The sequence below is a fragment of the Pocillopora damicornis genome, chromosome 12, assembly GCF_964200805.1.
Source record: "Pocillopora damicornis chromosome 12, jaPocDami1.2, whole genome shotgun sequence".
In the NCBI taxonomy this organism is placed as follows: domain Eukaryota; kingdom Metazoa; phylum Cnidaria; class Anthozoa; order Scleractinia; family Pocilloporidae; genus Pocillopora; species Pocillopora damicornis.
The window spans coordinates 7531115-7556303 of record NC_142681.1 but is presented as its reverse complement, the minus strand read 5'-3'; the positions used below and the strand labels follow the sequence as shown (position 1 = coordinate 7556303).

The 25189-nt window shown below is 41.0% G+C and overlaps 3 protein-coding genes and 1 pseudogene across 3 annotated transcripts in view; 2 read left to right on the top strand and 2 right to left on the bottom strand.

The window, feature by feature from the left end:
- Positions 1 to 1273: 1273 nt before the first annotated feature.
- LOC113678552 (uncharacterized) lies at positions 1274 to 2804 on the top strand. Its single transcript, XM_027195446.2, has one exon. It carries the CDS (start codon positions 1514 to 1516, stop codon positions 2156 to 2158), a length of 645 nt encoding a protein of 214 aa, XP_027051247.1. The 5' UTR covers positions 1274 to 1513; the 3' UTR covers positions 2159 to 2804.
- Positions 2805 to 4717: 1913 nt separating this feature from the next.
- LOC113678557 (endoplasmic reticulum aminopeptidase 1) overlaps positions 4718 to 25189 on the bottom strand; it is a 28993-nt gene continuing 8521 nt past the window's right edge. Inside the window, exons 5-21 of the mRNA XM_027195454.2 lie at positions 17062 to 17182; positions 16283 to 16437; positions 15089 to 15205; positions 14486 to 14620; positions 13557 to 13622; positions 13152 to 13217; positions 12395 to 12552; positions 11733 to 11812; positions 10843 to 10976; positions 10474 to 10529; positions 10090 to 10234; positions 9605 to 9678; positions 9133 to 9243; positions 8254 to 8430; positions 6534 to 6674; positions 5608 to 5686; positions 4718 to 5328 (exon numbers count right to left, since the gene is read on the bottom strand). Coding sequence (XP_027051255.2) covers positions 5164 to 5328; positions 5608 to 5686; positions 6534 to 6674; positions 8254 to 8430; positions 9133 to 9243; positions 9605 to 9678; positions 10090 to 10234; positions 10474 to 10529; positions 10843 to 10976; positions 11733 to 11812; positions 12395 to 12552; positions 13152 to 13217; positions 13557 to 13622; positions 14486 to 14620; positions 15089 to 15205; positions 16283 to 16437; positions 17062 to 17182 — 1980 coding nt within the window. The 3' untranslated portion in view covers positions 4718 to 5163. The remainder of the gene's footprint in view (positions 5329 to 5607; positions 5687 to 6533; positions 6675 to 8253; positions 8431 to 9132; positions 9244 to 9604; positions 9679 to 10089; positions 10235 to 10473; positions 10530 to 10842; positions 10977 to 11732; positions 11813 to 12394; positions 12553 to 13151; positions 13218 to 13556; positions 13623 to 14485; positions 14621 to 15088; positions 15206 to 16282; positions 16438 to 17061; positions 17183 to 25189) is intronic.
- On the bottom strand, positions 21077 to 22102 carry LOC149036302 (uncharacterized). The gene has a single exon (XM_089188798.1). It carries the CDS (start codon positions 22068 to 22070, stop codon positions 21291 to 21293), a length of 780 nt encoding a protein of 259 aa, XP_089044924.1. The 5' UTR covers positions 22071 to 22102; the 3' UTR covers positions 21077 to 21290.
- LOC149036301 (uncharacterized) lies at positions 23267 to 24699 on the top strand (annotated as a pseudogene).

The following is a 25189-nucleotide window of genomic DNA, read 5'->3' as shown; positions in this document are numbered from 1 at the left end:
TCAATTGAGCTCATTATGTTAAAGTGTTTTACATCATCAACGCGGTTGAGACAAACAAAAAATTTTGCAACAATGAAACCTTCTGATGTAATGAAATGCAACCAAAAATTCTTTCGCCTGACGTGTTTTGTAATTAAATTTACGGAGGCTTTTGTTTAGATTTTATCAACACTAGACATCAGCTATTATCAGCCATCGATTACGCCACAAAGTGAACAAAATACTTCAGCACGTATTCCCAAACATTTATTTACAGTCTCGTAAGTCAAACTGAAGATTGAGGGTGGATTCCGAGACCTTTCACAGTCGCAACCCGTAAGTCTTATCAGTGGACGACTAACTCCGTTCACCTGCAGAAAATTATCCAGTCTTTGAGAATCATTTCTATTTTAGGTCATTTGTCTTAGAACAGAATGTTTGGTGTAAGTGTTTACTCTTGTTTAAAACAGTTTTGAACACCACAAACGATAAACAGGGTGCAGTTTATTGATCATTCTAGATAACTCTTTATGACGCTTAACGATGGAGAACGAGCTTGTCCTTGATAAAAGAACAAAGAAAAAAACCTCATTGAATAAACGCACTCTTTCGAGAAAAAAACTTTAAACAGGCTAACCGCAAATTGCATTTAATTCTATCCTGTAAAACCGCAAGACTCTTTGTTGAATGACAATTAAGCCAAGTGTCATTGCAATAACGGGGCGTTACAGAACCCGACTCAGTGATCAAACTACTTTCATGTGTTTTACGAATGGCTGTTTAGAAAACACGCGAGTGTGAGTTGTTCCTATCACAGCAGGGGCTCCGACACGATGTCTTCGTCCCTATATGGGAAGTCTTTGTTTACTACAGAGCAAATTACTTATTAGCTAGTAAACCGGGGGGGGGGGTACCAAACAACGTTTTGTTAGAGAGTACTCCACCGTACACTTTCGAAAAAAACAAAAAGACAGTTCTCCTCTGGTGTAGCTACAGAAGTCCTTAAATGACAAACCAAAGAGATAGAAATAAGCGTTGAAGTTACTAACTGAACGACTTCAATCAGTTTCCTCCTGAGCAACTTTTTAAAACAACTGTTAAACCCTTTAAAATATCTGAATGACGGTTTTTTCCATAAATCTATGGAATATGTTATCCCTGTCCACTTGTGTATGATGCCAGCTCCAGAGGTCCGTTCAGATAAGCCCCCCCCGGGCATGTAAATATCAAATGGAGTCTCGCGCCCTCCTGTCGCTCTATTCTTTATTTTCAATTGTTTCCGTTTTTAAGTTTTTACCGACATTGCGTTTTGAGTGCTTTTTCTAGATGTTTGACATTATTGCTGTTATTAGTTTAAAGGGCGTGATGAGATTCCTACTAACTTAGCTCACATCGTTATCAACACAAAAAAAGCTTCGCAAAATCGTCTTTCGCAGCTTAGCAGATTCTCGCCTTGCAAACCACTCTATCGTCCGCACAGTTTACAGGAAGTTCACCTGTTTGATTCCCTGATAAAGTAGCACGGGAGGTTATTATGAAGGTAATTAAAGGGAAAATGTCGTTCAGGGGGCAGCTGAAGAAGAGGAAGTATTCTTGCCCGGACGAAGCGCTTTCGAAAGCAGAGGATGGGTCAAAACCCGAAGAGTCGGCACCAAGAGAGAGAAAGATTTCAGCTGGGGAGGAACTAACGCAAGCTATCGTGCGAAGTCGCCGAAGTGTTGACGACGTAGTACGAAGAAGATATCAAACAATGCCGATTTTCGCAAGCCCCGACGAAAGCCAAAAACCTCCGAGGGCCGTGTCGTTTTGTCCGGAGATTTTACTTCTTTCCGCCGTGATGGAAAACAATACTGAGGAACTGGCCAAGATACTGCGAGAGGGAAACGTCAACGTGAATCAAGCGAACTCCATCGGAAGGCTACCGATTCACGAGGCTGCTTCGGAAGGCTTCGTAGAGTGCGCGCAGATCCTTATCGAGAATGGCGCGAATTTGACTCTGGAGTGTTCGGAGGGCTTCACTCCGTTAGAAGCTGCTGTTATCAGCGGAAATTTCGAATGTGCGGAACTCTTGATTAGAAGTGGAGCACCGATTGATAAAATAAAAAATGGCTTCCTCGATCCCGTGTTCGCCGCGGGAGGCAAGATGGAGGGTGACAACGAAGAAGAATTGCATAACTGAAAGAACTCTGTCAGTTTGTTGACAAGACAAAAGCTCGGCTATGGGAGCAAAGAAGCGAGACATACAGATACATTGTTCATTCGAAGTGATTAAGGAAAACGCGAAGTTCGAAATAAACTGCAAAAACCATTCACCGTGTCAGTGCTAGATGCTTTCCACAAATGCAAGAATAGATCTTCTAGGACGGAGAGCAGGCGAGCACGTTTTAAGAGACATTTCTGCGCATTTTTTCCTCATCTTATGAACCTCTTTTTTCCGTTCAAGTCTATGTTTGTACACCGTTGAAATCGCTGCTTAGCAAAGCGGCAAACCAGTAAGATTTTCTTAAACAATGCAGTATAACATATATGTACAATAAGATCGTATAGCAAACTTGAAAACTGCCCATTAGCATAGAGATCAAATATTCTGCTTCACATACTGGAAATTACCTAAATGGTGGCGTGTTACAGAGTAAGGATCTTCCTGCAAAATGTAGCGGTGCATGCTAAACGTTGGAACGAACCAAATTCGCAATAATCTTAAAAGTGTTTGTTAACTATGAAAAACAGTTTGCTAAAGAAGTTTAATAGTAGAGGATAAGAGCCGGTGTGATTATAATGGGAAAGGTAATTGAAAAATAAAAGCCGAATTCTTTAAAAGCTCCTTTGACGTGTAGTAGTGATTTCAGACATAACTTTATTGGTACCATGCATATCACTCTCACGAGGCAAGACTGAACTGATGCAACTCCAGATTCTCAAAACTAATATTCAATAAAATGAATAGAGGTGTTAACCCTTTCACTCCCATGAGTGACCAAGAGAGAATAGCTCCTTACAATATCAATACAATATCAACTGGCAAGTGATGAGAAGTATGAAAAATATCCATTAGGGGATCATAAGTTGATCCAATACCAACTTCTCCGAATTATCATCATAAGAACTGTATGGCAGACGATAAGGAGAATTACTAATGAGATCTTAGAAGCGAAAGGGTTAAGAAAGAAACAAAAGTGTGTTATTGAAAGTGAAAGACCGTGTAAAGAGCTGTTCTTCAACTATCACACTCGCCCGTACATGTTAACGTCATTTCTGACACTCAAGGGTAATATTTCATGAACATTCATTACCTGACGCTTTGAAAATGTTGTCTTTTAAGTAACCAGAACTCGACTGTCGATAAATGTTGGACGAGAAGAGAATAATAGAGAGCAGAAAAAAATGAATGCATCAGTAATCTCGTAATAGTTCTTCTAAGTCTCCTGCTGTGAGTATTTCAGTTTAAACTGTTTTTTTAAAAACATTCACGTGTTGGTAACTCTGAATGCACTTTTCTTAACTACACACTATTGCTTAATATTTAGTTATGAAGATCTGAGTCAGGAATCGTCAGGAGAAGCCTTTGCCCCACCCCCAGGGGCTTCATAGAGCTTTTAATCCCTTAACTCTGTTTCTCATTTGTAACCGAACAAAATCAATATTACTCTCTCCGGCTGATGAAGTTGTCTATTCTCAGCACCTGTCTCCAGAATAATGTTATGAAATTTAGAGGAGAATTTACACGTAAATCTAAAAGGGTAAGGAGGTTTGAGAGACTTTACTAAAAAATCAAAGATGATTCCTTTCAGCATAATTCTAAATCATAAATCAATCTCATTGTATCAAACTCGTGGTAAAATTCTTACGAAAAAAAGTGATTTAGAACAAAATATTTTAGTGGTTCGATGGGATTAATGTGCAAACAGAAACAGACATATGCCTTAAAAGACCGTCAACAGTAGCGGCAGAGAATCAATTCTGGGCTACTAATTTTAAAACCGTGAGTTAAATCATGCAGGAGTTGCTTTGTTGACTTTTTAGATTGAAAATCTTTTGTGCTGTGACTTGCCCACACAGGTCAGCTATTATGATTTGACAACCACCGACCAACCAAAGCATGAAAGTATACAGAAAGAACAAGGTTGCAAGCGTCTGAATAGAGGGAGACGGTTGGTACGGATGAACGAACTGGCGAAAGAATAAGCGATACGAAGAACCAACTAACGAAGCAAAGACAGGAAAACGAACCAAAGCACAAACAGACGAAGTGAAGCCCAAACAAAAGAACGAATGGACGAACAAACACACGAAGTCCTCAACGAATGGACGACACAAAAACGAGGAAACGAATCCCAGCAGAAACAGACAAAGTGAAGCCCAAACAAACGAACGAATGGACGAACAAACGCACGAAGTTCTCAACGAACGGACGAAGCAAAAACGAGGAGACGAACCAAAGCACAAACAGACGAAGTTAAGACCAATCAAACGAACGAATGGACGAACAAACGCACGAAGTCCTAAACGAACGGACGAAGCAAAAACGAGAAAACGAACCAAAACACGATAGGAAAAAGGAATAAACAATAAAAGGCTTAGCAACAAAGAAAAGCTCGACGATTTAACGGTGCAAATTTCTTGCAGATATATGTTTTACTGCGGTGTACTGCTAACAGTGCCAAGCTTGATTTTCCTATGTTTGTTGGACGAATATTATGTTCGTAATGGCAAACTTAAAGTGCACGTGATGGAAATATTGATAAAATACGATTTAATTAAAAAGGGAGAACAGTAGCCTATCGGATATCCATAGATGTTCTATCTTCCTGTAGGGTGTAGTTTTTTTGCGATAACTTGGGAATGTTAGGTAGATAGTTTTACCGTATATTTTCTATCACCTCCCTTCACAGGCACTTGAATCGTGGACCAAACACACCACCTTAGATTTGAACCTTGCTTGTATCTGAAACTCCTCAGATTGGGACTAAAGACTCACCGATAAGAGTTTGTTTCTGCTCACAAAAATCTGATCTTTTAGCAAAAACAAACATCCTCCAGAGGGGAAAATATGATATTAGTGAGTCTCCTTTCAACACGTTTGTCGCTGTGACCATAAACTTGGACAAACTTAACAAGTGTACCCATTACGCTTCAAGGACTTTTTCAAAAAATGATCCACTCCCATAACTCTCTGACGTCGTTTCAGGAAATTCGTTTGTAGTCTTTCAGCCATCTGACTATTCTTTTTTCGCTTGTCTTAAGATGTGCAGGGTTACCAGCAATATTATGTTGTATTTTCTCCACGGTCTGGCTTTGAGCTCTGACAGCAATTTCCCCGGGAGTTAAGGATTGAAAGGTTTTCTTAACCTAGCAAAATAAATCATGATGTGAGGACATAAGCGTGATCATGTCTTCATATCCATTACCATACACAAGGAAAAAATTAAAGCTTCTATCCGGTTGCTTACATATCATATCTCAAATATCAGATCACTGAACACACCACAGAACGCAAACGATGATTTTATCTCTTTGATGAGGTTGGGTTGGGTATGTTCCCTTCAGGGGACCTAACCGATTGTTTGATAGAGTAGCTAACAATATGCAACGGAAGTGGAAAGATGGGAAACGATTTCATGTACTTGCCATTTTAAGCTGGTCTTTTGAGTGAAAACTTCCAGCCACCGCTTTGATAAGGTTACCAAACTTGTAGCTTCCAGCATATCTAATAAAAAGTAAAATTCAGTTCAGGACACAAACCAAAAGATTACATACGCACTAGCAATCATATCCCTTTCTTAAAGTCATTTCCTGTTTCTCCTGTTTACGGTTCAAACTATAGTTTTCGCAAGAACAACACGAAGTGCCAAAATCATATTTATTCGTTCGTTATGTTATGTGTATTTGATCATTGATGAAATACAGCAAGACCCGTAGAGATGATAGAAAGAGTGGATCTGATTCAGCTCTCCCTCGATAATTTGAGGGGAGGAAGAGGAGATAAATGGTTTGGGCGTTCAGATGCACTTGCCAGAGAATGACTTTACATGTGAGTGAAGATGTTGTTGCACACGAAAAGCCTTGCACTTACATGCGTGTTACTTGATGGACACTTGGCCGACCACGTCGCCAAGACAAGGTTGACACTAAATAATTCATGGAGAATAATCGAAAAACAGGGCAAATTAAAATGGGAGAGGGGTCTAGGAGAGAAGCAAATGGCGAGATTCGGCAAGAGCCTTACAAGAAAAGATGGGGAAAGAGCATGACCTGAAAGCATTTGTCTTAGCAAGAAATTAGACAATAAAGGGTTGGATTTCCCTGTTTTCGTACCCTCCTGCCTCGAAAAATAAATCAGTTCTCTCGCTATTTTGACACTTTGCAGAGGAAAAATTGAAATCGTAGGAAAAAACATATCATGGATGAAGAAACCAAAGTCTAGGCTTTAATGAATGCCTTTGGTAAGTAACAAGAAGAATCGCGCGATCTATTGTTCATGACAACTGGGTTGCCAATTTTTTAATTCTTCTAGAAGCTACATTTGTTTAAATGGTAGGTAATTACGAACCTACCTTCTTGCGAGAGTTTTCCAGTGTTTTAGTATAAATTCCCACCTATCATCCATCTTACCGCGCCCTTTACCCATCATTTCTATCCAAAACAAGCTGTCCTGCGGACGAACTCTGTTTTCATCCAAGCTGAACAGGAGATTTCTATTCATAAAATGAACATGGAGAGTCCGTCACAAACCTTATCAGACTGTCTTAACGCTTGACTGAAGGACTGAACGATTGACTGACGGACTGAACGCTTGACTGAAGGACTGAACGCTTGACTGAAGGACTGAACGATTGACTGAAGGACTGAACGCTTGACTGAATGACTGAACGATTGACTGAATGACTGAACGATTGACTGAATGACTGAACGCTTGACTGAAGGACTGAACGATTGACTGAATGACTGAACGATTGACTAAATGACTGAACGATTGACAGAATGACTGAACGCTTGACTGAATGACTGAACGATTGACTGAAGGACTAAACGCTTGACTGAAGGACTGAACGATTGACTGAATGACTGAACGATTGACTGAATGACTGAACGCTTGACTGAATGACTGAACGATTGACTGAATGACTGAACGCTTGACTGAACGACTGAACGCTTGACTGAATGACTGAACGCTTGACTGAATGACTGAACGATTGACTGAAGGACTGAACGCTTGACTGAATGACTGAACGCTTGACTGAATGACTGAACGCTTGACTGAATGACTGAACGATTGACTGAAGGACTGAACGCTTGACTGAAGGACTGAACGATTGACTGAATGACTGAACGATTGACTGAATGACTGAACGCTTGACTGAATGACTGAACGATTGACTGAAGGACTGAACGCTTGACTGATGGACTGAACGCTTGACTGAAGGACTGAACGATTGACTGAATGACTAATTCATTGACTCTCTATGTGACTGACTGCCTGGTTAGCCGACTGTATCACTACGTGACTGACCGGGTGACTAGCTGAATAACTGACTAAATTACTAAGCGAGCGCCTTGTTGCCTGACTAAGTGAGTGGCTGACTGGCTGACTGACTGAGTGGCTGACTGGCTGACTGACTGATAACTGACTGAGTGACTGAGTGACTGGTAACTAACTGACTGACTGATAACTGACTGACTGACTAACTGACTGATTGACTGACTGAATGACTGACTAACTGACCGATTGATTGACTGAATGACTGGCTGACTGGCGGATTGACTGACTGACTGGCTGACTGGCTGACTGGCTGACTGGCTGACTGGCTGACTGGCTGACTGGCTGACTGGCTGACTGACTGACTAACTGACTGACGGATTCACTATATGATTAACTGGCTAAATAAGCGACTGACTGAATGGTTGACTGACTGTCTGACTGACAGACTGACTAATCACCGGACTAAACAACTCTTAGGCTGACTAACTGATTAACTAAATGACTGACCAACTCACCGACTGAATCCACTGACTAACTGACTACTGTTTTCGACCAGGAAATTTCCTATTAAGTTGTCAGTTCTTTAGTATTCAACAATTTAGGTTCAGAAAATCTTTTATCTTTGTGTATGCTGTAAGGGAACACTCCATCTGTGTTTTGCGAGGTACTCTCTAATTCGGCACATTGCAACCTTAGTGTTTGAAACTAGAGTGAAAGACGATGTAGTGGACCATAATGATTAAGTCCCAAAGAAGAAAGTTCCGAGTTTAAGGATACTTGAAAAAAAATGTTACCTTGATCTGATGTTTTCCGTATTGAATGACGTAATAACTCTCATCAAGAACTTCCGGTCGGTATCAAAAGGAGACTGTTGGTAAACGGACCAGAGGTAGTGCCAGTCCTCCTCACTCGACTTGTTTACCCCAAATGAGAAAGCCAGGTACCGGAAGTTCGGACCTACACTTGGAAGACTGAGGAGGGGAGGAGACAGAAAAAAAAATAAAATTCAGCGATTCAGAAGGACGGGAAATTGACAAGTAGTCAGGGGGAAAACATGGTTTCTCGGCGAATACCTTTGCGGTTCGGGATAACTGATATTTTTTCCAAGAACTAATATCTATGACTACCTGTGCAACACGCGCGCCCGGAATATTCCAGGATCCGTCCACATGAACGAACACAAGTGCACCCGGAATATTCCGGGATCCGCCCACACGAACGAACACACGCGCGCCCGGAATATTCCGGAATCCGTTCACATCAACGAATACACGCGCGCCCGAATATTCCAGGATCCGTTCACATGAATTAACTCATGCGTGACCGGAATATTCCGCGATCCGTCCACATGAACGAACACACGCGCGCCCGGAATATTCCGGAATCCGTTAACATCAACGAATACACGCGCGCCCGAATATTCCAGGATCCGTTCACATGAACGAACAAACACGCGCCCGGAAAATTCCGCGATCCGGATGAAAAGGGTTAGGGGAAGAAACCTAAAGTTTTCATTTGCGCTGAGATACAAAAAGGGTGATTCGTAAATATTTCGAATTATTTCGAATACGAAGAACATGAAATGACATTCTATCTGGAGGTTGAAAATTTTTGCGTTTTGTTTTGCAGCTTTTTTTTCCTCACAATTTCCTTGAGTGCGTGGGAGTCGTTACCTTCCAAGAGGGGTTTTCTTCAGCTCGTTAAACAAGCGAATAAATCGCTCTCTAATCTCTTTCCTTTGACCACTCCTCATTGCCTCGGATAACACATCATATCTGAAAAATCTGCGCAAAAAAAAAAAAGGAATTTTGAGTTAGGCTCTAGCTGTTGAAACATAAATAAAGGAACTGAGGAACATTCAATGGGTCAGAAGGGAATCCAAGACTACCATTGTCTTTTTCTCATCACGTTTCCTGATTGGTATAAAAAACTTACTACCTCTCTCTCATCTCATAAGATACGAAGCCAAAACAAATGATAAAACTTAGTATGGCTTTTTCTTGGGCTTGGATTTGTTTGGATGAGTGTACTTTGAGTGCCCACTGATTACTTTGGTTTGAGTTCTTTTGATACATATTAGCAAGGCTCTTAGTTCTTAGTTTGTTTTAGATTTTTCTTTAAAAAGAAAAAAGAAATAAAAAGCACCTTTCCAGGTCATTCCCTGTATCTTCCATGCCAACCAAGTCGATAAGATGATCCTGAAGAGACCACAAGTAATTCTGGAACAAATATTGTGAAGAATGTTTGTAAGAATTTTCAGTGCAAGAAGGCAGTTTAGAATTGCAGAACATTTCACACATGGAAATAAAAAATGGAATAAGACTTCTATTCTAAGGAATGACACAGTTTGTGATAGCGACATGATACAGATGGTAAACAGCTAAGTAATTCACAATCGAACAATTTAGCGCACCCACATGCTTTACGTTCGAAACCGACATCCGATACACTTTTAAAAAGTTACTGCCAAATAAATCAAACCGCTGTCTTTATTATTTGGGGAAATTCGTAAACACTATCCAACACTTTCCCACGCAATTTGTAAAATTGATATTATTACCTTAAACATAGTCGTAGCATCAAAAGACAGCATTGTTCAATTCAGTGGAACGTGACTTAGCAAAAGTTACCTTGTACAGAAGTTTATGAGCTTTACTGAGCAATCCCATGAGACACTTGGATTTACCTCTCGCCAACGCCCAAGGGACTGGGTGCTTTTCTTGCACCAGGTATGTTGACAGGTTCAAAGCGAGGACTGGGTCAAGCAAACCTTGACTACAAAAAAAAATTTATACATTAACAACACTAAAGAACACGAGAGCGACCTATGAAAAAATTGCATAAAGAACGAAATGGTACCACGAAGAATAACATACAAGTATTATATACAAGTAGTAGATATCAACGGAACTACGAGTGATAAGCTACTAGGTTAAAAGCTTCTGGTATCTAAGTCGAGCAAGCTCGACCTGATGATGATGATGGTATCAAGTATACCAACAGGTATCACTCACCATGCAAGAGTGAAAACATCATGGATCAAACCAGCTCGGTCATTTGGAGTAAACACCTGCAAATGGTGCACAACGATAACACAACTAAACTAATTGTTCAGATTTTTTCTAAATTACATTTTAAAGGTAAATAACCTACCTTATTGCTTCACTCTTGCCACACTGATTTTAACCTTCCAAAGATTCTCTTGGTCTCCAAAACAAGTAGAGATGGGATGAGATCCCCGTTACATTCGCCGCCTTCCCTCGCCTACCCACTGTCCCTCCCCCCCCTTCCTCCACTCCTCACCCCATAATTCGTTCTGACACCATACAAATAAAAACCTCAAAATATTTCACAACGGTAACAATGAAGTAACACTATCTTACCTGGTGATCTTTTCTGAGCTGTACTGCAAGTTTTTTCCAGTTTTCCTCATCATAGTTTACCATAAAGAACCCCGTGGCGTTAATATTAGCCATTATCCAGCCACTAGTAGACAATGTTGTTAACGGGTAAGATCCTGACAAAAAATGACGGAAAAATTAGCATCAAAAGCGCAAGTTACTCACGAACGAAGAAGGAATTGTTGTATAAAGACCAAGCATCCTTTTCAAAAAAAATACAGAGATTGCTGCGGCGCAGTTATGGTGACTAAAGCGGTATATCTTAATTTTTTTAAAGCATTTCAGACATTAGTATATACTAAAACAGTGGATTGCGTTCTGATTGGCTACTCAAACTCCGAATTTCCCTCCCCAATTTCCCATATTCAACAACATGCACGGAATTCATGCCCAAAAATATTGTAACTGTTGTAGGATCAAATGAGTTCAATTCATCTTTTTGCGCTCTATTATCTCACGTCACTGTTTTAGCTTCGCAGCTCGGTACATACCCACCACTCGCCACCTCAACTTAAGTGGATAGTTGTGAACTGTCCAAGATCAACTGCTTCAATATCTTTTTTTAGACAGCCTCGGTATGTCTTTTTAGTTACTTGGGCCTCTTATAAAAATAGAATTTTTATTGGTCAAAAAAAAAAAAAAGCGGCAAGAGAGCTCAGAACAACCTCTTTGGCTACTCGTGCACCTTCCACTGTCACGAATCTCGCTGACTAGAAACCAGAAGAACAAACCACAGTTCTAAACTTGTCAGCGAATAATTTGGATTCTAAAATGTTTCTACATCGTATACATCTAAGAAGCACAGTGGTAATGGCTAATTATCTAAGCGAGGGATGGACAAAACTAAAAGGAAGGAAAATTTCCATACTTACGCGTGTGTGGAGGTATTGTAACCCAACGTACTGTTGGATCTGACTCCGTAAAATAAGATATTGGCAAGTACCACCTCTTCCTACAGGAAAAAAACGTTTCGGTAATACCTCAATCCCATATTCGTCTTCTGTTTTGTAATAAGTCTTTGCAGCAAATATCTACTAGAGATTTAAGAGTAGCTATATGAATTTCGAGCATTTTAGTTACTGGGTAAACTTAGGCGTTTCATAAGGATTCCTGTATATGAGTGATCAAATCGTAATTGGTTCCAGGAGATTTACGACAACTGAACGTGTTAAGATCGGGCTTATCGTCTGTCGAGACATTTCACCTTTCTCTCTGCGCCATTTTTCATGGATAAATAATGACGGCTTATTTTGTGTTTAGACAACAAATACTTGTTTATCCCTTTATCTGCCAGGATCTGATTGTGAATTTTCCCCTCTGGCCACTACACATTTCCTTGTAAACTGGTCACAAGAGTTTGGTGTTAGATCCAAACAAATTAAAGCTTCAACTTGATAAGTTTAAGCATTTTCATTACCTGTTTGTTGGAGAGCGTATGCATATTATAGGGAGAAGATAAATGTTAGTCACGTCTGGGAGTTAAAAGGCTAAAAGAAGACGGTCAAAGCCTTTGCCTGGGTAAAAGACAAATTACCTGTTTTGCGCTTGTTTCTTGTCTTTCATCAGCTTGTCAAGGACGTCTTCCTGTTCAATATGAAACACGCGTCCTTTTCTTCGAATGCTGACGATTGGGAATCCTTTCTGGTCCGTCCACACTCTCATCATTTTCTTGACGTTGATATCGCCGCTGGCCTAAGGGCGTATTAAACAACAAACACAGTTTTAACTTGGCAAAATTATGAGGTGACATAGTTGATTTTAAACACAGATGGCGCACCTTGGAATCTTAACAGTACTTGTATCTTTAGGTCAAATTTATCATTCAATCTCACTCAGAGCCCAGATGCTACTGAAGGAAAGCCTGGAGAAGAAAAGTCCTCCCTTACAGTTGGATCGTAGCGCGCAGCTCAGATTTCGGGGCCACTGTACATGTCACTTCCAAAAGAATTCGTTCTCACCACAAATATAATTCACAATTAAAGAATACTGAAAGCGACTCTCTGCAGAATGAAATGTGAGCTTTGGCCCTCAAGTGCGTAGTTTAAAAGCGCAACGAGTGGTCGGCTGATGGCAAAGATGAGAACCCCAACGATGCAAATGGGGCCCATCGCCCAGAGTGTTCATACCGCATAGTTTCTGTGGAACGGCATTTCTAAAAGTAAGGTGACAAAACTATCCCGCGAATTGAGTATGGAAAACCAACTGAGTTAAATGGGCAAATTAATTGTCAAAATAACTTTTTCCACATTCATTTCATTGATAAAACTGTGAACAGCATATGACAAGCTAACCTCGCCAATGGCATCCCACAATTCCTCTGCGTCAGCGTTTCCGTATTTGTAGGTCTCTAAGTAGCGCTGTTAAAAGATGTCCATTCAAGGAAATGAGTTGTTCCATTCACTCAAGGGTAATGTTAAACCAACTACCCAATAATCCGTTATTGCTTTGGGCTAAGTTTACTAACCTTAGTATGGTTTACTTTCAAAAAGGAATCATCTCACAAAATGAAGGGGACACAATATCCCAGGACCCCCACCGCCCTGCCCCAACCCAGGGTAGCCTGTGCTTTTGCTAAGTTTCCGTGTGATCGTCCACTTACTTGCCAAGTAATTCTCGAAAAAAGGGTGATTTAGGCCTAATTTCGAGCTTATGTATGGCAACTACGTTTGGGAAACTGGAGTCCCTGACAAGTTTACCTTGATTCCATTCAGGAACTTTTCCACACCAAGATAGTTCATCAGCATACGGAGAATCATCGCACCCTACCGAAAAAAAACAGATAAATATCTCAAAGAACAATTAATTAGTGCTGACTTTCGAAATGCTGTTACAAACGCAAAAACTCTACTTTAATCAACAAAATTGTGATCATGTCCGCGCTGCTTCTCAAAGAGAAATGAAGGGATGCTATTCTTTTGGCTCGGGGTTGAAAAGGGACTGGTCACGAGAAACCTTTCATTCACGTGTTGAGTTGTCAAGGTAACCTTTGGAGATACAGCCAGTTTTGTTTAGAAAGTTAGGAGCCACTTCATCATCAAAATTATGGTAGTTTTCCCTAAAGATGAGAAGAGAGGGTGGGAAGGGGGCGGGGGGACTGGCTCTAGGAAGTTGAAGGAGGGTCGTCCCGTTGAGGCAGTTAAACCCTGATTTAGCTTCCCTGTTTAAGACACCAGATTATATAAACGGAGAGTTGACTTTGTCTTGCAAAGTCAGACAAATTTTTATTATGAGACTAAAAACAACTGTTAGTACCACTCAGGTAGATTGGGTATCGTGAAGTTTACATCCTGATCAAGTCTTCCCGCTGAAAAGACATTCTGTTCAAGACGCAAGTAGCTAACTAGTCAAATTTTAGGTCGGATAAGAGTCTCCCCCTCCACTTTCCCTCCCCCCTGAGGGGCAGCTCTTTAAAAATAAAGAAAAAAAAAGGAAAAGGAAAAAAAAAAAACTGGAGCTACACCCAACACGAAGAGCTAATCTGGGTATCCTGAGTATTCTAGGTATCCTGGGTTTCCTGGGTATCTTACAGTATGCCCGTCCTCCTTATTTAGGAATTCTCCTTCTTAAGGGAAATGACCTCACAATAAAATGACTTTAATCCGCAGCTAAAAATATCCTTGAATACCTTCTGGTAGGATATGGCGTCAAATATGTCATCAATCTCTTCCGGTTTCTGAACTTCAACGCTGATTGGATGTGAAGACCACATGGAGTCACCGTGTAAGGCAGACTTCCAGCTGGTAGATACAACTGTTTCACGCTGAAATAAAAACAACCCATCTTTTAACTGCTTCTTCGACCATTGATACAATTTTTCGGAATCAATGATCAATCTAACAGATACATTTCCAAGGCTATTGACAAGATTGACTCCCCAGTCATCAAAGATATTTACCGGTTGTTTTTCGATTGTCATCGATGTTCACAGGTCGTTTTTCAGTAAGATTGATTTTCTTTTTCACAACAACCCTTACAAGTTTTGACTTTTTCTCGGCCCACGTCTAGTTACAAGCCAGATAAGACCCTAGATATCGATTAAAATCGACAGCAATAGCCTATAACAATTAGAAATGAATCGGGTAATTAGGGACGTTGGAATTGCGTGGCCACCGAAGGATCACAAGCGATATCGTTGTCTTTTCAGCACCCAATGATCTTCACAGATTGGTTAGGCGGAAAATACAAAGACATAGAACGGTTGAGCTCCATCATGTTAGACATAATTTACCATATCCCAGCCATTCATCACATAATTAGCTCCAAATTCATCCTCGACAAAGACGGCGAATCCCTCGTTCAACCACAAGTCGTTCCACCATCTCGGTGTAACCAGGTTGCCGAACCACTTAAAATAAAAGCAATATGTTGGAAACGATTAAATAGTTAAAGCATGTTATTAACAGCCGAACGTGTAGGCTGATCCCCCGGGTAAGATAAGAGTATTCCTGAGAACAGGGGGGTTAGTTTCTGAAGAAACTGTGCTGCTGTGTCGGTGGGAGAGTATAACCAGGTAATTTAGTAGTATAAACTGAGTTGATAACGTAAATTGGCAACCGTAAAGGGTTTCAAGGCTGACGTTTTGAGCGTTAACTTTTCGTCAGAGCGATGTCGAAGAGTTAACGCTCGAAACCTCAGTTTTTAAACTCTTTACGGTGGCCAATTTACGTTATCAACTCAGTTGATAATACCAAATTACCCTGTTATTCCTGAGAATGACTGTTTATTGATGAGCGAGACTGACCATTCAAAAGACCATTGGTTTAATCAAGTGAGTTGTTAGCGTAAATTGGCTGCCGTAAAGAGAGTCTCAACCTAACGTTAGTCCTTCGTCAGAGCATTGAGCACAGGTCCAAAGAGGGATTATCTTGTAATACCCCCTGACCGACGCAGCACCACAGCTTCCTTAGAAGTTTACCAATTTAACTTTCTGACAACCTGCGCCGAAGTCATCATCAGAAGCAAGCGAGAAGTTGTTTGTCAGTTGAATGTTAAGGACCATCGCTACTTGTTTGATTCTTACAGCCCAAAAAGCCACGGCAGAACTGAACAATCAGTTTTCACGAAGCAGACTTGTAACATTCAACTGAAAAACTACTCGTTGGTTACGTTTTTTTCGGCGAATGTGACAATGGTAATGAACTAGAGGAAGCCAGCCGTAACCCTTTACACCCTAATGTCAGTATATATATTCTCCATTCTGTTCTCTATACATTTCCTAGGTGCTGACAAGGAGAATTTGTTAAACAATCAAATGTTTCTTTAGTTGGTGATCATTTCCTTCATTCTCGTGACCTTAATGAGTGATGATATTGTAAGGAGAAATTAGAAGCTGGTCACTCTTAGGGATCAAAGGGTTAAAGGCTCCTTAAACCAATTGAAAAAACTGGAAAAAGATCCAGATTGATTGGTAGAGGGCACTCACCTGATGAGCTAACTCGTGCGCTATAACCTTAGTCATTTTCACTTTGGCATCAGTCGAAGTAAATTGTTCATCATACACAAGTAGAGCACGTCGGAATACTACTAGGCCCCACTCTTCCATTGCACCATTCAGGAAGTCGGGAACAGCCAGCAGATCTGGAATAAAGAGACAAAAAACACGCAAAAGATGGTTCGGTTTCAGTGAACAACGAGGGTTATTCAGTGAATGACAGAGGCATACTCGGGAAAAAGAACTCTGAGTGCTCCTATAACAGTCGAACGTAGACAACGTACGACCTTCCGATTATTAGGATAGGCTTCAGTGCGATGATGATGTAAGTGTGGAAGAAAAATTTTAAACCTGGCGATTTAAGTGAAAGTCGATCTTATAAAGCCGAAATGACACAGGCATCCTCAGAAAAAGAACTCCGAGTGCTCCCATGGCAGTCGCGCGTAGACAACGTACGACTTGCGATCAGTACTTCGGATGCTCTACCGTCGTGCTATAGGGGACTCGTGTCAGGTTGGCCCTTTAACTAAGTCTATGGTGACAAAATTTCTGCATACTGCTAAGATAGGAATTTCCATATGTGACGCTTCTGTGCAATGATGATGTAACTTTGGCAGGAAAATTTTACGCCCGGCGATTTAAGTGAAACACGATGTTATTCAGGTAATGAAATAGGCACACTGAGTGTTTTTTCGGTTTCGTTCGAAAAGAGCGTTTCACTTCGAAACTCGCTCCTGCCTGGGAACCTTGATGGTAGCTGCTTGACTCACCGAGTTTGGGGAGAGGGAAGGGCTCTCCGAACAACTTCTCATAAAAAGACAGCACTTTAACACCAGTATCCAGTACATACTCCAAACGGTCAAAATCACTAGGTGGGGCATGGACCCTAACCTGCCAATGAACACAAACGAGTGAGTACTATGAAGAGAGTTATTCTAAAGGAGGATAGTGCTAATCAGGTGTTAAATGTAACCTTGATTTGGTTTTTCACTGAGTACAAACGAATAGCAGAGCTAACACGGTGAAGATTTATGTTACCAAAAGGCAGAAGCTAAACATCACATCTGGGTACCTGCAAAATTCCTTACAAAATCGTAAACTGCCCAGTGCAGTCTAGCCAAGGACTCCCGCAAAGTGTTGTAAAGCGCATTAGAGCATATTAGTATGAATAATGTGCTATTCAAATTCCTCACCATATATTTAAATTCCTCATCATTATTACATTTTCACTCCATCCCCCGGCTTGCTTAAACGTGCTTTGAACAACCCGCCTAGGATTTTTCCCCTTTAACCCTCTTTGAATTTTTTTGTTTATACTCCCAACGTAACAGGGCAGCCCAGCCGATTGCCTTCTCCTCCCTACCCCCCCCCCTCCCCCCTCCTCCCTGCAATGACTTCTTGGCGTAACTTTAATCCATCTCATCTTGGGCGGGCACTTTTTTTTGTTGACAATTTCATTAATCGAAGGTCACCTGTGACGATCACCTCCTTACTCATCACTCTCAAGGGTTTGTGTGTTTGATCAACACAATGAAAAGGGCTGTATCTTTCAATGGATTCGTTTCCTTTTACTCAATCTCCTATACAATATTATAATGTCGATGTTTATTCTGCCTGGAATGTAAATATATTTAAGCCCTAACATCAGTAGCTGATAAATTTTACATAAGTAGGTTCCAATGATTCTACAAACCCACAGAAGCCTTGAAGGCTTGGATCAAAACCATAATTTGTTACTCTACGTTCACCGAGTCATGTGGCTGTGAGTCTCCCTAACAGCTGTTAGTGCCTCTTCTCCCCTCTCTCTTTCCTCTCCTTTCTTCCTTCTCTCCTTCCCCCCCCCACCCACCCACCCCACAGCATGTCATTAATAAGTGTCACCAGTACGCGTGACTCTTGATGCGAGACGTACGAGGCATGCGAAACATAGAGACATACTATAGAAAACACTTGAATTCAAATTAAAGGCAGTCTCTGTCTGCATGTGCCTACTGTTGTGTAGTTGTCGAGAATTGCGGTAAAAAAGCAGTGTGGCGTAGAATGCAGAGGGGTTAGAATAAACAGCTTTTGTCAATGCCAAAATTGTGGCAAAAGGAGGACTTGGTTCGAACAAAGTTTGTACACTAATCAATTGCCAGGCCGCGGACAGGCAATCTTATTGCTTCGCCCTTAATGAAACCATATTTAACGCCTGGTGGGTAGCACGGTAGCGTAAATTGGATGGTCTCGGTCGCCTTGTAATAGGTTTTGATGTCCAAGATGGAATCTCTTGCGAATCTTTCTCACTTAAACACTGTGGCATCGAGGAGAGTGATTTGGTTCTCTGATATTTCGGCCGTGAATCTGATAGTAGGGTGAAAATAGTTAGCTCGTTTAATAAACCGATCTACCTCTTTTGTGTCGCAATCCCAAAAGGTGAAAACGTCAACTATGTAACGTTTCTATTCTCTAGGCTTGGTTTCGCTTTGTTGGTTTAATTTTGTTTCAATTTCCGCCATGAAAATATTGGCAAACGACAATACCATTTTCGTACGTGTATACAAACAAAGAATATCGGAATGTCGGATCACCTTCCAACAATGGCGGTTCGACGCTACAGAGGTCAGACTTCGCAAAGCAAAAATGTGATAACACCTTTTCCTACCGAGACATGAAACGCCTAGATGCCCAAAAATTTGTAGATGAGTTGAGTGATGCCCCATGGGACAGTGCTTTCGAGGACACTGATGATATTGTTGACAGCTGATACAAATTTTTACTGTCGTTCTTGATTCTCAGATACCTGTGAAAGAGAAAAGAGTGAAAAAAAAGAAACCAGCCAAATTGGATCACTACAGAAATTAACGAAGCCATGAAGAAAAGAGACAAACTGCTAAAGAAAGCTAGAATTTCTGAAAGTCCTGTTGACTGGGCTACTTTCAAACGCGCTAAGAATGAGGTTTGTAAGTTAATTAGGAGTGCCAAAGAGCAATACTTCAAGAACAATTTGCTGAACATAAACATAATCCTAAAAGATCGTGGAGCCTTATCAGGAATCTAACTTGACAGAATGTGAACAACCGTGTTTCTATACATCAACTGAAGGAAGGAGCCGAAGTGATCACAAGTACACTCTACATTGCAGAGCGCCTTAACCTTTGGTTTGTGAAGCAACCCTTAGAATTGCTGCGAAATCTACCATCAAATACAACCTCACAGTTTCCTTGCAAGTACATAAAGGACCTCACAAACGGCGTTAACATGGCGCAGTTCACTATCCCACATATCACAAAAGATTGAGGAACTGCTGAAACACATGCTATCCCACAAGGCTACCGGATCTGATGGACTTGTCGCAAGGATACTGAAAATAGCTGCCCCTGCAATCTCCTTGCCGCTGAGTCGACTGATAAATCACTGCATTGATACAGGTACTTTCCCTTCAGTGTGGGAAACTGCCAAAGTTACGCCCATTTACAAGGGGCGAAGAGGCAAAGATGACAAGAACAATTGTAGCCTAATCTCAGTGCTCCCTATACTCTCGAAAATCTTTGAAAAGCATATCCACCAAGCTCTGTAGAGCTATATGAGAAATAACAAATGGTTATATAATTTGCATTCCGGGTTCCGAAAATCCCATTCCACAGAAACAGCGCTCATATGTCTGACGGATCAATTATTGTCAGACTTGGACCATGACGAAATCAGTGGGCTTGTACTTGTCGATTACAAGAAGGCGTTTGACTTAATTGACCATGACATACTCCCGTCCAAGCTTAAGGCATACGGCGTAACATCCAGAGAACTCCTCCTCCTAACGAACTACTTAAAGGGTAGAAGGAGCGCAGTTGTTATTATACTGATGGAGTGCAGTCAGAATACAGACTGATCACACACGGTGTTCCTCAGGGATCGGTGCTGGGGCCACTATTATTTATCATCTTTACGAATGATCTCCCCCAGTCAGTCTCCCGGTCAATTTTAGACATTTACGCAGACGACACCACTTTAAGTACTTCTGCTGCGGTTTCAGATCTACCTACAATTCAGCAGCGGCTGCAACATGACATAAACAAGATTGCTGACTGGACATATGGCAATAAGATGGTACTTAATGCCTCTAAAACGAAAAGTCTGCTTGTAACTGGAAAACGCCTGGAGAAGAAAGCCTTTGATACGGCTCTCAAATATCATGTAACAGTAGCGAGATTGAGCAAGTCAATTCACAGAAACTACTTGGAGTGAGACTAGACAGTCACTTGAATTTTACCGAACATATCGATGACATTTGTAAAAAAGTATCTCGACGATGAAAACAGCTGTCCAAGTTATATAACGAAACTATTAACTAAGAACTCGGACCGTCATAATTACAACTTGGTGTGTCCCTCCTACAATAGAGAATCAGAAGGGGGTAGATCCTTTCAAGTCAGTGGAGCGAAACTTTGGAACAGCATTCCTTTAGATATTCGCAAGAAAGAGTCCATTTGCACTTTTAAATATTCTGTCCGAAAATATTTGTTATCCAGAAATACTTAGCTTAATTCGATTAATTAGTGTCTTATCGCCCTTTAAATCCCAGTTTCCTTCCTTATGTACATATCTCTCCTCGTTTTTAAAGTTTTTTTACATATTTTGCATATTTTTAAATTCTTAAGTTTTAAATATTTTAAAATTTTAAAATTTTAATGATATTCTTATTTTGAAATATATCCTGGATGTATCTTAGTAATTTAATATTAATTTTAGATAGAGGACCACTAGTTTATCAGTTATACCGTTATGTGCCACCCTCTTTAAATAAAGTTGTTACTTACTTATTTATTCAAAATGCCACGTGTACATCGGTATCGTTTGTCCAAGACAACTGAGTCACTTTGCCTGAAGCACAGTTCTCGAACAAATATATGTTGCACAATTTAAGTTACAAGAGGAACTTCAATCACATCATGATTACTATATCTAGGTTGAAAAAATCATAAAAACGTTCGACTAATTCGCGTCAATTCAATTCTAAGTTTCAAAAATCGCTATCGCCCCTATGAAAAAACACTAAATAAAATAGACATGCAAGAAGCGCACAAATCGCCAGCACGATAAATAACTTCCGTTTTACTTTTTCAAGTTCGGCTGAAATTGCTTGGTGGGTGGTAGATAATGCGACATTTTCCCTTGGAAATTCTTCTTCAGGCATGTCACATTCAAGAAACTTGCACAAAGGTTTCCAACCTTGTTTCACGTTGTAGATCAGCAGTCTTTCCTTCGGAATAACAGCTTGTACTCTCTCGTTGTGCTCACGGTATTTCTTCTTAAAAAGTGACGTCGAATTCGAATTAAAGCTACCATAGCAGACCCTTACGACCAGTTGAACGAAAGTTGATTTCTTCCATGTTTCAGCTGCTTTACTCGGGGCGGATATCACACCAAGAATCGGTCTCAACCAAAAAAGAGAGACTCTGTTTACAAATCCACCATAAGTCGTCAAGATTTCAACCTGCTTAGAAAAGCTCTTTACCCAAACCTCTTCGTTATCTCGCAGAGAAAGAATGACTTTTGCATCAGGAAAAGCTTCGTAGATTTTCTGAAACCAATCCGCCGCTGGGATATCTGTTACAGCGTCGACATCTCTATACATGGCGATAAAATCAGGATCTTTACCCTCGCAGAGGATAGCAAGCCACTCATTTTCATGAAAGCTTTCGTGTTCAAAATAATCATACACGGTATAGCCTAAGATTCTCAAAGCTTTAGCCAATGTTTTCGTGCCTGTTTTACTCAAACCAGCACAAATGATCTTCATTTTGACTGTTTTGACTTGCTTTTATATGACGTTGTGTAACACTGTTTACTGATGACGTGGGAGACCCAACAGTGTAAGTATTTCAGCGTCATTCAGTGTGACATGAGCTGAAGTCAGGAAACTAATTTTTTTATTTAAAAGGATTTTCGAAAACCAGTATTTTTCTTTGCAATTTCTTTCTAGTAGTTGCTGTAGCTAGGTGCCTATTTACGGATAAACTAGTTCTCCTCGACATTTCCTGCTAAAAATATATTATTGCTGCGCGTTTGACGTGGTGAATGATACTTACGCGATGTCCGAATTTTTGTTTTTCGCGCACTTAAGACCCAAACTCATGTAAGAAATTTTCTTGATAAAGCTTTTAATGTGATCTTTCGCGGAACTCTTTAATCAGGTCTTGCCACTAATGCGATTGGAATTATCTACTTCATGAACCCTGCCTCGTCCCGGAAGGATTTTGGTTGGGTCACAATAAAATTTACCGGATCCCCCTGTAAGACTTGCAGTATTATGATGATCGTCATTCCCTGGCAGTTAATTTTCTACAGTCCCCTCTTTTTACTCTGTTAGCGACGACTGATCCTCCCTCCGTTTCCCCTGAGAACCATGTGATCCCCAAACTCCTCCAACCACCCCCCAAACTCCTTTGACCCCCCAACCCCTCCGACCCTCCTAAACTCAACCGACCATCCCACCAAACTCCCGTGGCCTCCCCCAAAACTCCTCCAACACCCCCAAAACTCCTCCAACCCCTCAAAACTACTTCGACACCTCAAACTCCTTCGACCCCTCAAAACTCCTTCGACCCCTCAAAACTCCTTCGACCCCCCAAAACTCCTCCAACCCCCCAAAACTCCTCCACATCCTCAAAACTCCTTCAACACCCCAAACTCCTTCGACCCCGCTAAAACTCCTCCGATCCCCCCAAAACTCCTTCGACTAGGCCCTCCCGATTACGCTAGCATTTATTTCGGCATTATGTGGTTTTTAAAAAGAATCGCTAGCATTATTTAGTATTTGCATAACTTTGATCTAGATTTCAGCGCTCAAAAGAGTTTAAATGCTAAATTTTAGAATTAAAAAACATTGTTGATTTGCTTTTGTGTTTTAGAGAAGGATTTCTGTAACTGTATTAACTGAGTGCAGCTAGTCAGCGGTTAACTTTCAGAGGCAGTTCAAGCGCATATACAAACAAGATGGCGTCGGCCAGTGCCACGCCATCTTCTCGATACTTGCAGCTCATAGAAGGAAATTCTGAAGGAGAGTATACACCAGTCCCTTCAACGATAGCTCGAGATCGATCTTTAGAATCAACCAGTGGAAATTACAAGCGGAGAGGAAACAGCGATACAACGAAAGTCCCGTTTTATGAGCGAGTTAAGCAGTTCCCAGGCGAGAATTTGATTGTCAGAGAAAGAAAATTGTTTTGCAGTGGATGTAGAGAAATCATTTCCTCCAAAAAAAGTGTTCTGAAAATCCATATTTCGTCCAAGAAGCATCAGAACAGGAGAGAGAAGTTGAAAAAGTCGAAATTGAAAGACCAGACCATAATCGAGGCATTCAGAAGAGAAGGAAGTTCAAAAGATAGCACGTTGCCCTTGGAAGAATGTGCCTACGGACTCGAAGTTGTCGGTGAGTTTTTGAAGGCGGGTATTCCGATCGGTAAAATAGACATGCTACGGTCTCTGTTGGAGAAGAACAGCTATCGACTCACCGGAAGCTCTCATCTACGACAGGATCGTACAGCGAGACTAGATGGTGGTCCAAATGGGAGGTGTATCATCAGTTGATGGTGCAGTTTGGAGATGCTGCAAGGTTCGTAGAAGAAGAAAAGGACGCAAAAGTTTGCCCGCAGCTACTGCCACAACTTCAAGCAATACTCTCTGACCCAAAGCGACTAATGAGCTTGAGGCTTGAGCTTGCCGCTACTATTGATGTTGGCGAACATTTTGTGAAAGCCACGTATTTTTTGAAAGGGGATGGTCCTTTGGTTTTTACTTGTTATGAGAAACTAAGCGCCGTTTCCCAATTTTGTCAAGCTCCTTGTTTCCCTAACGCCCGTGCAATTGCCACTGCAATTGCGGAGGAAGACCCAGGTCAGAACCTAACAGCACTTGAACGGAGTGCGAAGGGTTGTGTTGAGCCGGCAATTACGTGGTTTCTGAGAAAGTTCAATGTCGATCTTTATGATGTAGTGGTAGCATTCAAGGCTGCCAGACTACTCTGCCCCGCTAGCATCCAGTGGCTTAAGCCCACAAATGCATTAGAAGAATCTCTGAGAGCATTTCTTTTCCTGGATAGTGATGCTACCATCGACGGTCTCAAAGCCGAACTTCCAGCCTATTTGGCTGCTGCTGCTGAATATGTTGTTATACCGACTGGAGAAGAAAGTTGAATGGTGATGTGGGCACGAGGAGCAACTTCCTCGTTGGGCTTCCGCAGTGAAGCAAGTTCTCCTTGTCCAACCATCGTCTGCTACGGCAGAAAGAGTACTTTCAATACTGAAGGCTTCCTTCAACGAGCAACAGAATTGTGCTCTTGTTGACTACCTCCAAGCCAGCGTCATGTCACAGTACAACAAGCGCTAAGGACTTCGAACATTAATTAACTGTTTTTAATTGGACAAGTTTTGACTTTATCAGAAGTTTTAAAAACAAACAATTAAACACTGTTCACTTTATTCAGTTGCTGATACACACATGATACCTGAGTTTCTACGTTTTTCTTGAAATTAAACAAAAAAGCATAATTTGAGCATTTTTTTGGCGTAAAGCGGAATTTCTAGGAGCTAAGCCAGTTTTAGTAGCATAATCGGGAAAGACCTACCTTCGGCCCACCCAAAACTACTCCGACCCCCCCCCCCCAAAAAAAAAAACTCCTTCAACCCCGCCCCCCCGTCCTTATAAATAATTACGGGTCCCTCAACTGAATATGTCGATACTGAATGCAACAAATCAGTGTCGTAAGAAAGTTAAGTTCCATTCACCAACAACGGTTAACGTGTCTTGAATAAATGTTGCGCAGCTACATTTATACCATTTTAGGATTTATCTTTTATATCTGTTTACATCTATATTTTATGGAGGTTTTAATATTATTGTAATTCAACTATTCGTGTC